The 12,759-nt window shown below is 42.8% G+C and overlaps 3 protein-coding genes and 1 long non-coding RNA gene across 4 annotated transcripts; 1 reads left to right on the plus strand and 3 right to left on the minus strand.

Annotated features, from left to right (window-relative positions):
• Nucleotides 1–251: 251 nt before the first annotated feature.
• On the minus strand, nucleotides 252–4,634 carry Fbxl4 (F box and leucine-rich-repeat gene 4). Its single transcript, XM_020948307.2, has 9 exons — nucleotides 3,589–4,634; nucleotides 3,316–3,529; nucleotides 1,875–2,537; nucleotides 1,702–1,811; nucleotides 1,468–1,632; nucleotides 1,162–1,327; nucleotides 886–1,077; nucleotides 575–644; nucleotides 252–511 (listed from the first exon to the last, which is right to left on the minus strand). Exons 1-9 carry the CDS (start codon nucleotides 3,965–3,967, stop codon nucleotides 437–439), a joined length of 2,034 nt encoding a protein of 677 aa, XP_020803966.2. The 5' UTR covers nucleotides 3,968–4,634; the 3' UTR covers nucleotides 252–436.
• Dus2 (Dihydrouridine synthase 2) lies at nucleotides 4,440–6,786 on the plus strand. The gene is made up of 3 exons (XM_020948311.2): nucleotides 4,440–5,210; nucleotides 5,275–6,237; nucleotides 6,303–6,786. Exons 1-3 carry the CDS (start codon nucleotides 4,976–4,978, stop codon nucleotides 6,551–6,553), a joined length of 1,449 nt encoding a protein of 482 aa, XP_020803970.1. The 5' UTR covers nucleotides 4,440–4,975; the 3' UTR covers nucleotides 6,554–6,786.
• A 746-nt stretch (nucleotides 6,787–7,532) lies between these two features.
• Nucleotides 7,533–10,220, minus strand: mRNA-cap (RNA guanylyltransferase and 5'-phosphatase mRNA capping enzyme). Its single transcript, XM_020948308.2, has 6 exons — nucleotides 9,775–10,220; nucleotides 8,757–9,701; nucleotides 8,548–8,686; nucleotides 8,219–8,492; nucleotides 7,963–8,159; nucleotides 7,533–7,896 (listed from the first exon to the last, which is right to left on the minus strand). Exons 1-6 carry the CDS (start codon nucleotides 9,979–9,981, stop codon nucleotides 7,694–7,696), a joined length of 1,965 nt encoding a protein of 654 aa, XP_020803967.2. The 5' UTR covers nucleotides 9,982–10,220; the 3' UTR covers nucleotides 7,533–7,693.
• On the minus strand, nucleotides 9,887–11,680 carry LOC147642730 (uncharacterized). The gene is made up of 2 exons (XR_015273088.1): nucleotides 11,361–11,680; nucleotides 9,887–10,206 (listed from the first exon to the last, which is right to left on the minus strand). It is a non-coding gene; the product is annotated as an uncharacterized LOC147642730 (long non-coding RNA).
• Nucleotides 11,681–12,759: the final 1,079 nt, after the last annotated feature.

Consider the following 12,759-nt stretch of genomic DNA (forward strand, 5'->3'; position numbering starts at 1 on the left):
TTTATGTGGTACTTCCACTTGTATGCTTTTGTGATTTTTAGCAGAACCCTCTTTTTTTATTTAAAAACTATATATACTTTATATTGATAAGTTAGTTTAGGCACTGATTTACTTTGTAAATTTGGCTATTCCATGCATACTATATCTTTTGTCACACTGTTGGCCACCTTGGGATTGCTAAATACACGCACAATACTAATTAATGGTAATTCAATTTTCCAATATACAAATAAAGAAATATAATTAATTGGTTTTTTTTTTTATAAAATCACCAAAGTTTAATCTCAATCATTTAACATTTATAACATGACACGGTTAACATTTTACTACAAACAGAAACAGAAGCGAGAAAGAGTGACGCCTCATATAGGATCTAAGTTTATGTACACTTATCACGGTACCAGGAATAATAGCTATTAGATGTATATATTTCCCACTATCTGGGCACATATACCCGACTGCTCTTGATGTCCACATTGAAGAGACGCGACCAATCAGCCAGCACATCGAACTGGAAGGCAAAAGAACTGTTAGAGAAACGTTTTTAAAATGATATATGGCTAAGTTAGCTCACATCCCGATCCATGATGTTATCGCAGAAGCTTAGGTCAAGCAACTGAAGCTTGGGACAGTGAACCAGGATACTGCAAGGGTAATATAATATTAAAAGTTAAATTGGTTAGTTTTAACAAGATTTGTAGCAATTAAATCAAAGACTTGATAATAAATAAGATTCGGAAAGCGAGTACATATTAAATGACAAATTAAATTTGCCTTTTCTCAAGTAAAAATGGTATGGCGTTCCGTAACTTATGCATTATATGATCTTTGGCTTAACTCTTACAGCAAACAAGGAACATTTCTAAGATTATATTCGAAACCCACTCGTAAACTCGTTCGTGCGTTATGTTTAGAATGCCCATTAGGTCCAGTTGCTCCAGACTCTTGCCCAGCGCGGCAATATGCATGAGATCCCGCTCGGTTGTACCGCGCACCGCCGATAAGAACAGCTTCTTCAGCTTGGGACAGTTGGATAACAATTGGAACAGTCCGTCTCCCAGCGATGCCTCCCGCAAGCTGTGCATATTTGTTTGGAAATGGGAAATCATTGGGAAATCAGTTCTCCTTGACTAACAAAGTCAAGCTATCCAATCCACATACCACCAGCCCAGATCGAGCTCCTCCAACTGATGTAGACGTGCCAGCGAAAGGAGTCCGCGGGCGGATAGAAAGTGCGCCTTCCACAGGTCCAGAGAGATTAGCTGCGTGTTGTATGTGGCCAAATGGGCGGCCACATTGTCCATGTTCACAGATACACCACAAAATGCTATACAAAAAAATGTATAAATGAAAGTAATATTAAAAGAAATAAAAACCATATCAAAATAGTACCTTAGCTACTACAAAATATGAAAATATTTCGTTTTAAATCGTCTTAAATGTTGTTAACCTGTTGATCAATCTTACCCAGATTAAGGTGCTTCAGTTTCCGATTGCCCTCGAGCATACTGAGCAGCAATTCGGGCTCAAAGGCCGTTTGAAACAGATCGAGACGCTCTAAATTCTTTAGATTGGCCAGACAGGAGAAGTTTAGCAGCGGCGGATCAGTAGCACAATTGCGCAGGCTCAACTCTGATAGGAAAAATCATTATAATTGAGAGTAAGACAATCATACAATCGAACAATAAAAGAAACACACACCTATTAGATTATCACAGACTATGCCCACGGTTTCAATGCAGCTGGAATTGAGAAACTTGCACGAGTTGAGCCGCAGGTGGGTGAGATTATCGCCGCGTTGTGTCAGAAATCTAAAAGGGCAAATAAAAAAGTTAAAAAATTCAAAGAAAACAATTAAAAACTTCCACACTTACTTCTTAAATTCGGTGGGCGAGATGTTGCCCAGGCCGCCGCACCAGGAAAGATCCAGCTTCCGCAGCATGGTTGCCCTTAGGGCCAGCGTGCAGAGAAGCGTCGAGCTGGCCAGGTGCCAGTAGGGTTTCAAGCTAAGCTCAGCATAGAGCAAAGGATGGGAGGAGATGTCGTAAAAGATCCTGGACACTTGACCAACGCGAAACAGCGACTTGAGATCCAAGTAGCTAAGTATGCGAAGAAGGATCTCAAACGGCAGATCGGTCAGGCAGATCCGAGGCACCCCCACCGCTTGCTGCTGCAGGTCTCCGCCTTCAACACGATTTTCCATCAGAAACTGGCTTAAATCGTTGTTGATAAACTCGTGCAGGTTGGTGGCACCATCCGGTCGACACTTTGGCTGGAACTTTAGAGAGCGTAGCTTGTAACTAATGGGTCCGCCGCCACTAATGGGCGAAGATCCCAATGGACTCTCCGGCTTCGAGGGCATTGCCACTGGCACCGGCATGGAGACAGGCTGTGGCTTTTGAAGCTGCTGATTCTGCAGACGCTGCTGTTTGCCCAACAGACTCTTTATTCTGGAGACAGTGCGGCCGCACAGCATGATGGCATCAATCTCCGTGTAATAGTTAAGCCTGCTGTGATTGAAGTCAATCCGCAGCGTTCTAAAATTGATATAAGAAAGGGAGAATATAAGGAATAAGAAAATGTTAAAATATAAAAATAAGGACTTGGAAAAGAAATGGCTCTTAAAATTCCAAACTAGTTAACATTGCCCACAGAAAATCTTTTTAATTAATTGTTAAAATCAAGCGATATTGGTGGAAGCCAAGAATAGCTCTTGAGTTACTTATCTTATTACATTAATAAGATTCTAATGTTATAATTTTATTTCTTTTAAAGACCATCTCATTGCTTTTACTTAGTTAAATGCGTTTATATAAGTAAAATGGGAAGCTGAATAATATACATTTGCCTTCTTAAAAGATTAAACAATATAGAAAAGAAAGGGATAGTGAAAGGAGGGAAAGAGACCTTTCAAGTAGTAAATTTAAATAGAACAACTTAATAAATTTGTAGTTTTTATGATATCCTTGATTTTTAAATTAGAGTAAATTAAAGCATATTAAAAACTAATTTTGATAGCCGAAACATTGAAACTGTAATTGAAAAGTGATCATAACTTTGCATAAAACGCTTATAAAAAGTTGAATATAATAGTTCTTGTTTCCTTTCAATTTCAAGCTCACTTATTCGCCTAATTCATTTCTTCGCTTAAATATAGATGTGTGTCCAAGCCTTACGTGAACGCAACGTCTTCAAACTTGTTTGGCTTCGCTTCAATTTCACGCTCGAGCCTTTTTCCGTATAGATCGATGGGTTTAAGTTAATTCTAGCACTAGCTTCCCATCGCAAGGACAACTTCTGGGTAGCATTACTTACTTTGTTATTACGGTGGTCTTGTTAAGCGGCGGCGCAAAGCGACGCGAGTCCGCTGGCGGTCGATCCATATCGTTGTCCGTCTCCGACTCCGCTTCCCACAGGCATGTCCAGTGCTTGGTCATGCCATAGGCCCAGATTCGTACCACCGCGCCTGGATTAAAGGTCTCATAGATGGCCACCTCCGTTGGCACCACAAACTCCTCGAAATACACAACTGAAATGCAACAAATAATAGATTTTCGCAGTCATAAGTAAATCTATATACATACTCACCAATGTAGTCCTGGGTGGCTAGCTTGGGTAGATTTTGGGCCTGAATCTCCCGGGTGGCCGATGGAGCACGTTTCCACCAATCGCCATAGGTGCGCATGGTAAATGTCTCCGGATAGTCACCATAGGCGGGATATTTGGTCGGTCGACCAATCACATTGGCTGCCGTATAGGAGATGCTGTAATCGATGCCATACTGCGAGCTAAAATCCAGCACGCCCAGCACATACTGCTCCAGATAGTAACCCTGATCATCGGTCTGCTCCGTCTCTGCTTTATTGCCGCAACCAAATTGACGCTGCCGCTGACGAAGCAAAGCCGTGAAGTCCACGAGGGCATCGGGTTCCGTGTCGCTGGACTCGCCATACGCTAGCAGAGACATGGCTAGCGCCAGCTGCCGTGGGCGGCGGCCGTAGGTCAGCCTCAGTGTATCGATTGTATGCAGGCAGCGCGTAAGCCCCAGCTGCGCTCGACCCCCTTCTGGCGCGTACCAGGGCAGGCAATGCGCATAACCGAGCCAGAGTCGCTGATGCCGCTTCTGGTGATCCCGTTCAAGGTGCCCGTGGCCTGTTGCTGCTCCGCTGCTGCTGCTGCTGCTGGTGTTGTTGATGGGATTGCCAAGGGTAATGGTAATGGTGCTCCTTGTGGCTGGGCCTGTGTGTGTCCTGGCTCTGGGATTGCTTTGGCTAGCGTGGGTTTGGTCACGTTGCTGGGCCAGACCTTAATGGCTTCTAACACCATGAATATGATGGGGTCACAGTCGCAGATGTTGCTGTCGCAAATTGCTAATCTAATTAGCCTCGAGTCCAATTGTAGAGTCCTCTTTGTGGTTGAGTTTCCTTCGCGCCTCGTCTAGTCTCTTGTTTTTGGTGATGTCAGCTACTTGTGGTCCCACTCTGGGTCGTCTAATGTCAATCACTACGATTTGTCCCGCTGGTTATGAAGGCAAAACAAAACAAGTTAACAAAGTTTTGGCTCGGTAAAATGAAAACAACACTGCCAGGGCTGAAAACACATTAGATGAATATTGGGGCGATAACGATGACTGCATACCAGGGATGTAAAATATACTGCAGCAGAATGTAATATACAATATTCGCACAGGGCAGTATTTATGGTATATTTGGAATTGGTATGCAAAAATCGATGAAACGGAATTAAGTACAACAAAATACCGTTAAATACCATAAAATTCTAATATTCTACTATAAGCAAGTGATAGTTAAGTACGATAACACATCGTATACTAAAAATAGTAAAATAATCGATTAATAATTCTTTACACTTGTCACCACTACGCTTTCCAAAAAACACCAACTATCGATAGTCCCATGCGATGATGATCGATATTTTAACCGCTCTCCTCTAAAACAGCTGAACCTGTGGATCCATGCTGCGACAATATTCGAAATTCAAGGCACTTGGTTTTTGTCTTCATTTTCACACCTGCCCAACCATGAAGACTCGTCAGAGGCTGGATTACAGCAATAAGCTCATTCTGGCGCCCATGGTGCGTGTGGGCACGTTGCCCATGCGGCTTTTGGCCCTGGAAATGGGTGCGGACATTGTTTACACGGAGGAGCTGGTCGACCTCAAGCTGATCAAGAGCATACGCAGGCTTAACCGTGAGTGGGCGCTGATAGAAATTCCGACTGGGAACAGATGCATCTAACCAGGTTTTTCTTACAGCTGCCCTGGGTACAGTGGATTTTGTAGATCCCTCGGATGGGACGATTGTGTTTCGCACTTGCGCTGAAGAGACCTCACGGCTTGTCCTGCAGATGGGCACCAGTGACGCCACGCGAGCCCTGGCCGTGGGCAAGCTACTGCAGCGTGACATCTCCGGTCTGGACATCAACATGGGCTGTCCCAAGGAGTTCTCCATCAAGGGCGGAATGGGTGCTGCTCTGCTCGCCGAACCGGATAAAGCAGCTCATATTCTACGTACTCTGTGCTCTAATCTGGACATTCCCGTCACTTGCAAAATCCGCATCCTGCCGGATGTTGGTGCCACCATTGATCTGGTGCAGAAACTGGCCGCCACTGGCATTGCAGCCATTGGCATACACGCGCGAACCCGGGACGAGCGACCGCAGCATCGGCCGCATCCTGACGTCCTGCGAGCCGTAGCTCAGGCAGTGTCTATTCCCATTATTGCCAACGGCGGATCGCGTGACATGCACAAGTATGAGGACTTGCGTAACTTCCAAAGGGAATGTGGGGCAGCCAGCGTGATGGTAGCCCGTGCTGCGCAGATCAACGTGAGCATCTTCCGGCCAGAGGGTTTGCTGCCCATGGACGATGTCATTGACAAATATCTCCGTCTATGCGTTGACTACGACAATGCGCCCCACAACACCAAGTACTGTGTGCAGAGCATTCTCCGGGAGCTGCAGGAGACGCCGCGTGGTAAGCGCTTCCTTCAATGCCAAACTCTGCAGCAGATCTGCGAAATCTGGCACCTGGGCGACTACTGTCGGCGCAAGCAGAAGGAACTGAAGACCCTTGGCAATTCGGGACGTGCGGAAGTTGAGCCGCCGGAGGCACAGGCCAAGCGTCGAAAATTGGAGGAGGCGGCCAACGCTATTACGGACGAATACACCAATGTTATTTGCAGAAATATGCCCTTCCTACGCTCCACATATCCCAATTGTAAGTAGTCGAAGGGGACACAGATCTCTGGCATTATCTAACATTCTTCTTAACTTCTTTCACAGCCGATCACCTGCCAAAGACGCTGCTCTATGTCCATGCTGGCAGGGAGGGCAAGACGGCACCCGCCTACGAAACGCAGCAGTGCGACAAACTCTTCCGTGCCATTTGCACCTTCGATGGACAGCGTTATAGCAGCACATTTTGGGAAAAGAACAAGAAGCAGGCGGAGCAGGGAGCAGCTCTGGTGGCATTGCTCAGTCTCGGTCGGTTGGAGGAGGAGCCATTGCGCGAGAACGGAAGTCTTCTCAATTAATTGACGGCCTTAAAGTTTATGTTATGTTGTGTAATGTAAATCCTTTCTACCTTAGCGGACTTTTTGTTTTTTACGAAAGATAGTTAATAGTTGAATTCTTTAAATGAATGCTGTTTGTATATCCAAGCATTGGATAAATATGTATATGGAAAACCATTAAAGAAATCTTTACTGGACTTGGTTAAATCGACTCGGGAAGTAATGCTGATAAATATGCTAATTGATTTTAAAAATATGAGCTCTATTTATTAGATTGTTTTTATATTCCAACATAACAGTTGCTCCATGTTTGTATGCTTCTACAGTCGCAGAACAAAGTGCACCTGTTGCAGAACAATGAATTTGGCTAAAAGGATTCTGTTGCTGTTTCCAAATATCACAATCAAGTATATTAATTCCGGCTCTTCCCCCAAGGAGCCACGTTATGCGTCTTCATCACTTGGCGTCCGTTGAAGCACTTTGTCCTCAGTATCCGAAATGGTTGAACTATTTCCAATTAAGGGAAGGTTATAGAGCAGCCCCCGCAGCCGTAGTGTCTTCTGTAAATAAGGGATAAGAGTTATAATAATATGTATTATGTGTTGATTGTGATGTGCTTACATAGGATTGCCGGGAAACTTTCCAAACTGTTGTCTCCCTTTCATTTGATAATGAACTAAATTTGTTAAGGGATTATAATGTATACACAAAACCAGAGATTAATAACTATTGAAATGAGTTGTATATACTTGACAGGATTGGAGATCTTGCCTGCTTTTTGCACGAAGCTTTAATACACTTGTGTCGGTTGTAAAAGCACCTAAATAAATATTAAAAAAAAAATACAAAGTAAATTATATATATTAGTATAATAGAATCACACTGTTGATGACATTATCTGTGCCTCTATAGAACATTTATTCCGTCGTTGTTGTGAATTCCAAGAGTTGATGCTGTGTAATACTCCATAAAATTCAAGAGAAACACAATGAACACGCACTTTTCTTTTCGGCAACACATCTTGTGTGCAATTGTCTCGTTTTGAATTATATTTATTAGCGGTTGTGTTTAATTTTCTAGTGTCGTCTTTGAGGGGGGAGCGCGTTTCAATGGTGAAATAGTGATTGGTGAGATGAGGTGTAAAAAGCAGCTGCTATTTGCTTAGTGGGGACGTTGTGGTCGTTGGTCTGGCGCTCCGCCATGATGGCCATGGCCTTGGGCATGACCATGGCCATGACCATGGCCATGTGGATGGGCATTATGTGGCGGTGGCATCATGGCTTGGTCATCACGAAAACCGCAGTTTGCGATATAGTTTAATAGGTATTCCTTGGTAATGGGATTTCTTATGCTCTCCACAACGGCTGTTAATCAGAGATTTCCAATTCAAAAGAAGGGAATATATAATAATCAGGTTATATGCAACTTACCGCGGCATGTATTGTAGCTATTGGGATGCTTCTTATCTGTTCGCTCCCGCATAAACTCCCAGTTACCGTATTGATTCAAAGTACACTCTACAATCTTGTTGTCCAGGTCACGAATCTCCTTTGTCAGCTTTTGCATGCGGCCGAAAGGGGCGTCGTGACCGCCCACATACAGGAAGCCCACCTTCTTGGTGAGCAGGCTGTGAAAGCAAGGATCAATAGATTGAAAACCACAACAGACTTCTTCTTTTTTACTCACCCCTCGCCACGCTCCGTTATGATCTTGAGGCGAAAGTCGACCGAGTTAAGCTCATGCGGCTTCCATTTAAACACATCGGAGCAAACGCCGGCCGTGTATGGCTGCTGGGATGGCTGAAAGATCAGGCCATCCGGCTCATGGGCCAGAGTGCGTGAGAACTTTTCGCCCAGCAGGCGGGCAGACATCCAAATATCCCAGAAATCCTTTCCACGCACACTGAACGCCTGCGTACGCTGATTGACGATGCCATGCTTCATGCCCAGGATTCGTGGAGCTGCAAGGCCAGATTAACAAACAAAAGGATCTAGGGAATGTCTTTATATTCGCACCTATCACATCCTTCTTGATGTAGTCCAAGCGATTGGGAAAGAACGGCTCATCCCGCACGTCACGATGTGAGAGACGGACAATGTCATAAACGAGGTAGCGCGGCGTAACTGTTTCGCCGATCTTGTCCAGCACCATCTCCTAAACAGGCGAAAGGGAAAACCATTTAGATGCTACCAATGGCTACGATCAAGCATGTTATATTACTTACCCCATCGAGAAGTGTGCCGTCGAGGTGCTCAGTTAGGTTCTTGCCGTTCAAAAAGACAACGTTCTCCACTTGGAAACAGGAGTGATTGCGATCAAAGAAGTAGACCTCGTCACGGCCATCGATGAGCATCATGTAGCGTGTGCCATCCGCCTTCCATGACACCCGATAGGGTATCTCACTGAGGCGCTTAATATTGTTCCTATCCATTGACACGGGCTGGGAGCCCGGGAAACCGTTCTTGTTCCAATGGCACCAGTCCTGCACCTTGCGCTGCAGATCGGAAAGACGCGGTTGGTCACTAACCTGACGTACGCCTGGCACTCCGGCCATGAATGTGGCATTCCTAACGACCATCTCGCGGCGTCGCTTCTTTCGCGGCTGTCCGTCCGATGTGGACGCATCACCATCACCGTCGGCCTCTTCGCCTTCGACTTCTTCGGTCTCCTCCTCCACATCCTCTGCCTGCTGTGATGTGGATGAGTGACGCTTTCGACTCTCAACTGGTGCCGAGCCATCACCATTGCTATCATCGTAATCCAAACACCAGTTGGGTTGCTCTGGGGCCGCCGGTGCATCCTCTTCATCGTCATAGCGCTTGTATAGCTCATTAATATAGTCCTGCTTGTAGATGCCCGGTGGCCGAGCGGAGGCGAAGACAGACAGTGCCGCCTCCACGGAGCAGTCGAGACGTTCCACCATATAGGAGACAATCAGGAAGCCTGTACGATTGAAGCCGTGAGTGCAGTGAACGGCGATGACATCGAATGGACGCTCATTAATAAAGTTATCCACAATCTCGATAAAGCTGTGCGTTTGCTCTGGTGACGGCGTTTCGCCGTGTCCACGGCACTGCAGCTTAATGTATTGGACGCCGCGCTCCTCCACCGTGGAACGGTCATAAAAGCGCTTCGTGTTGGTCAGATCTACCCAAAGACCCAGTTTCAACTGGAAAACAAAGAGAGGAATCAGGAATCAGAAATCAGGAACTACAGCTATCGAGGAGAACTGGTTAAGCTACCTTGAGTGTCTTGCAGTAGTCGAAGAGCATCTCCGGACGGAAGGTGCACTCGATGGGCATTTTGTCCTGGAAGCTCTGACTCAGTGGCGTCTTGAAGGCAAGGAAACGCTCAGCGATGATGCTGTCGCTCTTGCGCGGACAGTAAAGCCAGCGGTTCGGCAACGGTCCAGAGCCGCCGCGGTCCCTATCGCGATGGGATTGGGCCATGCTGCTGGTGCTGCTGCTTCTGCTTCTGCTGCCGCTGCTATTGCTGCTACTGCTGCGATGTTGCGATGACGACGGGAGCAGAACTCTGCTGCTCTACGGGCACTCACGTCGCAGATGGGGACGGACGGGCAGAGACGCGGTTGCAGCGGGTACGCGCCGGCCTATCGAGGATTCGTCGCCCTGGAGATCGCGTTGTTGTGATTTCTTTTGGTTGTGTTGGCCCTGCTGGAAATTGAAGTAGGAAAATTTATCGATGTTATATCGATAGTACGATGTTGATGCTTTTCTACCGCATATATCGATTGAGATTTTTGTTGCAACCAGTGGAAATTTAAAAATGATGTATTAATAGCCCCATTCCATTGCTAAATTTTATAATGTATACAATGTAGGTGATTCCACTGCATTTTTATACTGTTAATATATAAATCTCCAAGGCGCATGCCATTTGTTTGTGTCATTTTTATTCCCTTGCAGGGTATTATAATTTTATTCAGAAGCTTGTAATGCTGTGAAGGAGTCATTTCCGACCCTATAAATCATATATATTCTTGATCAGCATCAACAGACGAGTCGATCTAGCATTCTTCAGCTGATAAAAAAATGTACCAATTTTTTTTAATTTTTATAAGGGTTTACATTGTTGAAAATGTCAAAAAATTGATAGAATTTTTATTTTGTTTTAAATTTGATATACAGTATGTAGGTTTATTAACGAAATAAAAACTAAACATTGGACAGCTTTCCGGTTTAAAATTAGTGCTTATTTAGCTTAGTTATGAGTTCTTAAAACTTTGATGTGTAGATAAAAATCTTCATATAAAAATATCAAAATATCTCTAACAAAACTTTAAAAAACTCAGTTAAATTGTCGATTTTCTTTTTGTAAAATGTATTATTTTGTATAGATTTACTTGTAATTACAACCTGGTTTTTGTATACTTATATATATGCCGATCAGGAATATATATAGGATCAGAAACGACTCCTTCACTGCGTTCTAATTATTTAATAACAGTTGGCTTTTGAAACTATCCCAAGGATAAGAAAATATATTCGATAATAATTTAAAATTAAGTTAAGTTGTTAACTTTGAGTATACGTTTGTGGATATCATCAATACAAATAGCTGGGTCACTTTAAATTATAATTAACTAATGAGATTTATGGTAATAAGGGAATTAATTAAAAAATAAATGCATAGCTGAATCTAGATCAAGACCTGATACCTCTTATAGCATGTATGTATATATGTATATGATATAATAATATAATATGTATATGATATAATAATATAATATGTATATGATATAATATAACATGTATAAGATATAATAATATAATATGTAAATGATATAATTGTCATGATTAAGACTTACCGCAGTAAAGGACACGTCATTGTTTACTTCCTTCCAGGGTAGCCTTATCTTGGTGACTTTAGTCATCCGGATGGTGGTTATTCGGATGTATTCCATAGGCCACGTCATATTTTTGAGGTCGAAGGGTAACCATCATATCACTGCCACTATCACTATCGATGTTAACACTAGGTACCCCTAGGACAGACTGAGCTCGCGGCGATCGAAGCGCCTGTATTTATACTTCTCGAGGCAAGAGAACAGAGAAAGAGAGCGAGAGGGAAAGAGCTACCTCTGTAGCTGCAACAGAGAGAGATAGAGCGTAAGCGCCACCTCTAGCGCTGCAGCAGAGGGAGGCAGGCATACCAATAGATATTGTGAGTAAGAAAGAGAGCGAGAGTGGGGGAGGCAGAGGCTTATAGAGGCATACAGAAATTACAATTACAATTTTGTTAAAAAAAATCTAAAAAAAATTTGAAAAATGTATTTACCTACCGGACATTGCTGTATCGACTCAGCTGTTGATGCTGATCAAGAATATATATGGATTATAGGGTCGGAAATAATTCCATCATTAATTTGTAAGCCTCTGACTGAAACTACAATCGTCTTCAAGGGTGTAAAAATGATAAATGAACTACTGAAAGTATAATTACTGAAAGTATATCCCAATTACAAAATAAACCACTAAAATTAAGACTATTTTTAGATATTTAAAGGAAAGATTATTCGGGGTCTGGAAGACAATGGTGCGTATACGTGATATTCTTTGATGGTTGGGGCGATGTTACGTATACGTAATTATTCTTATTTATATGCGGAAAATTTTTAAAAACTTAATTTTTCTGCTGGAGATTGCTAAAAAGATTTGCCAGTTGATGCTGATCAAGAATATATATACTTATATGGTCGGAGATGACTCCTTCACTGCGTTGCAAACTTCTGACTGAAATTATAATATCCTACAAGGGTATAATAATTTATCAAGAGTTGGCACCAAAGTTAGGGTCAGTTTTAAAATTATCAAAAATGGTAAGAAATCAATATTCTACAACAATTTCTAAATAAGTTAGGCTGTTTACGTTAAGTATACACTTTGGATATCATCAATACAAATTGCTGAATCACTTTAAATTATGATTAAGTAATGAGATTTTTGGCAAAAAGGGAATTAATTGAAAAATAAATGCATAGCTAGCAGAGCTGAATCTAGATTAAGGCCTGATACCTCCTATAAGATCTATATTTATATATATATATGATATAATAATAAAATATGTATATGATTTAATAATATAATATGTATATGATTTAATAATATAATATGTATATCATTTAATAATATAATATGTATATGATATAATAATATAATATCTATAAGATATAATTGTCATGATTAAGACTTACCCCAGTGGAGGAC

This window comes from Drosophila serrata, unplaced genomic scaffold (assembly GCF_035046125.1).
Source record: "Drosophila serrata isolate PLE 108 unplaced genomic scaffold, ASM3504612v1 contig_362, whole genome shotgun sequence".
In the NCBI taxonomy this organism is placed as follows: Eukaryota; Metazoa; Arthropoda; class Insecta; order Diptera; family Drosophilidae; genus Drosophila; species Drosophila serrata.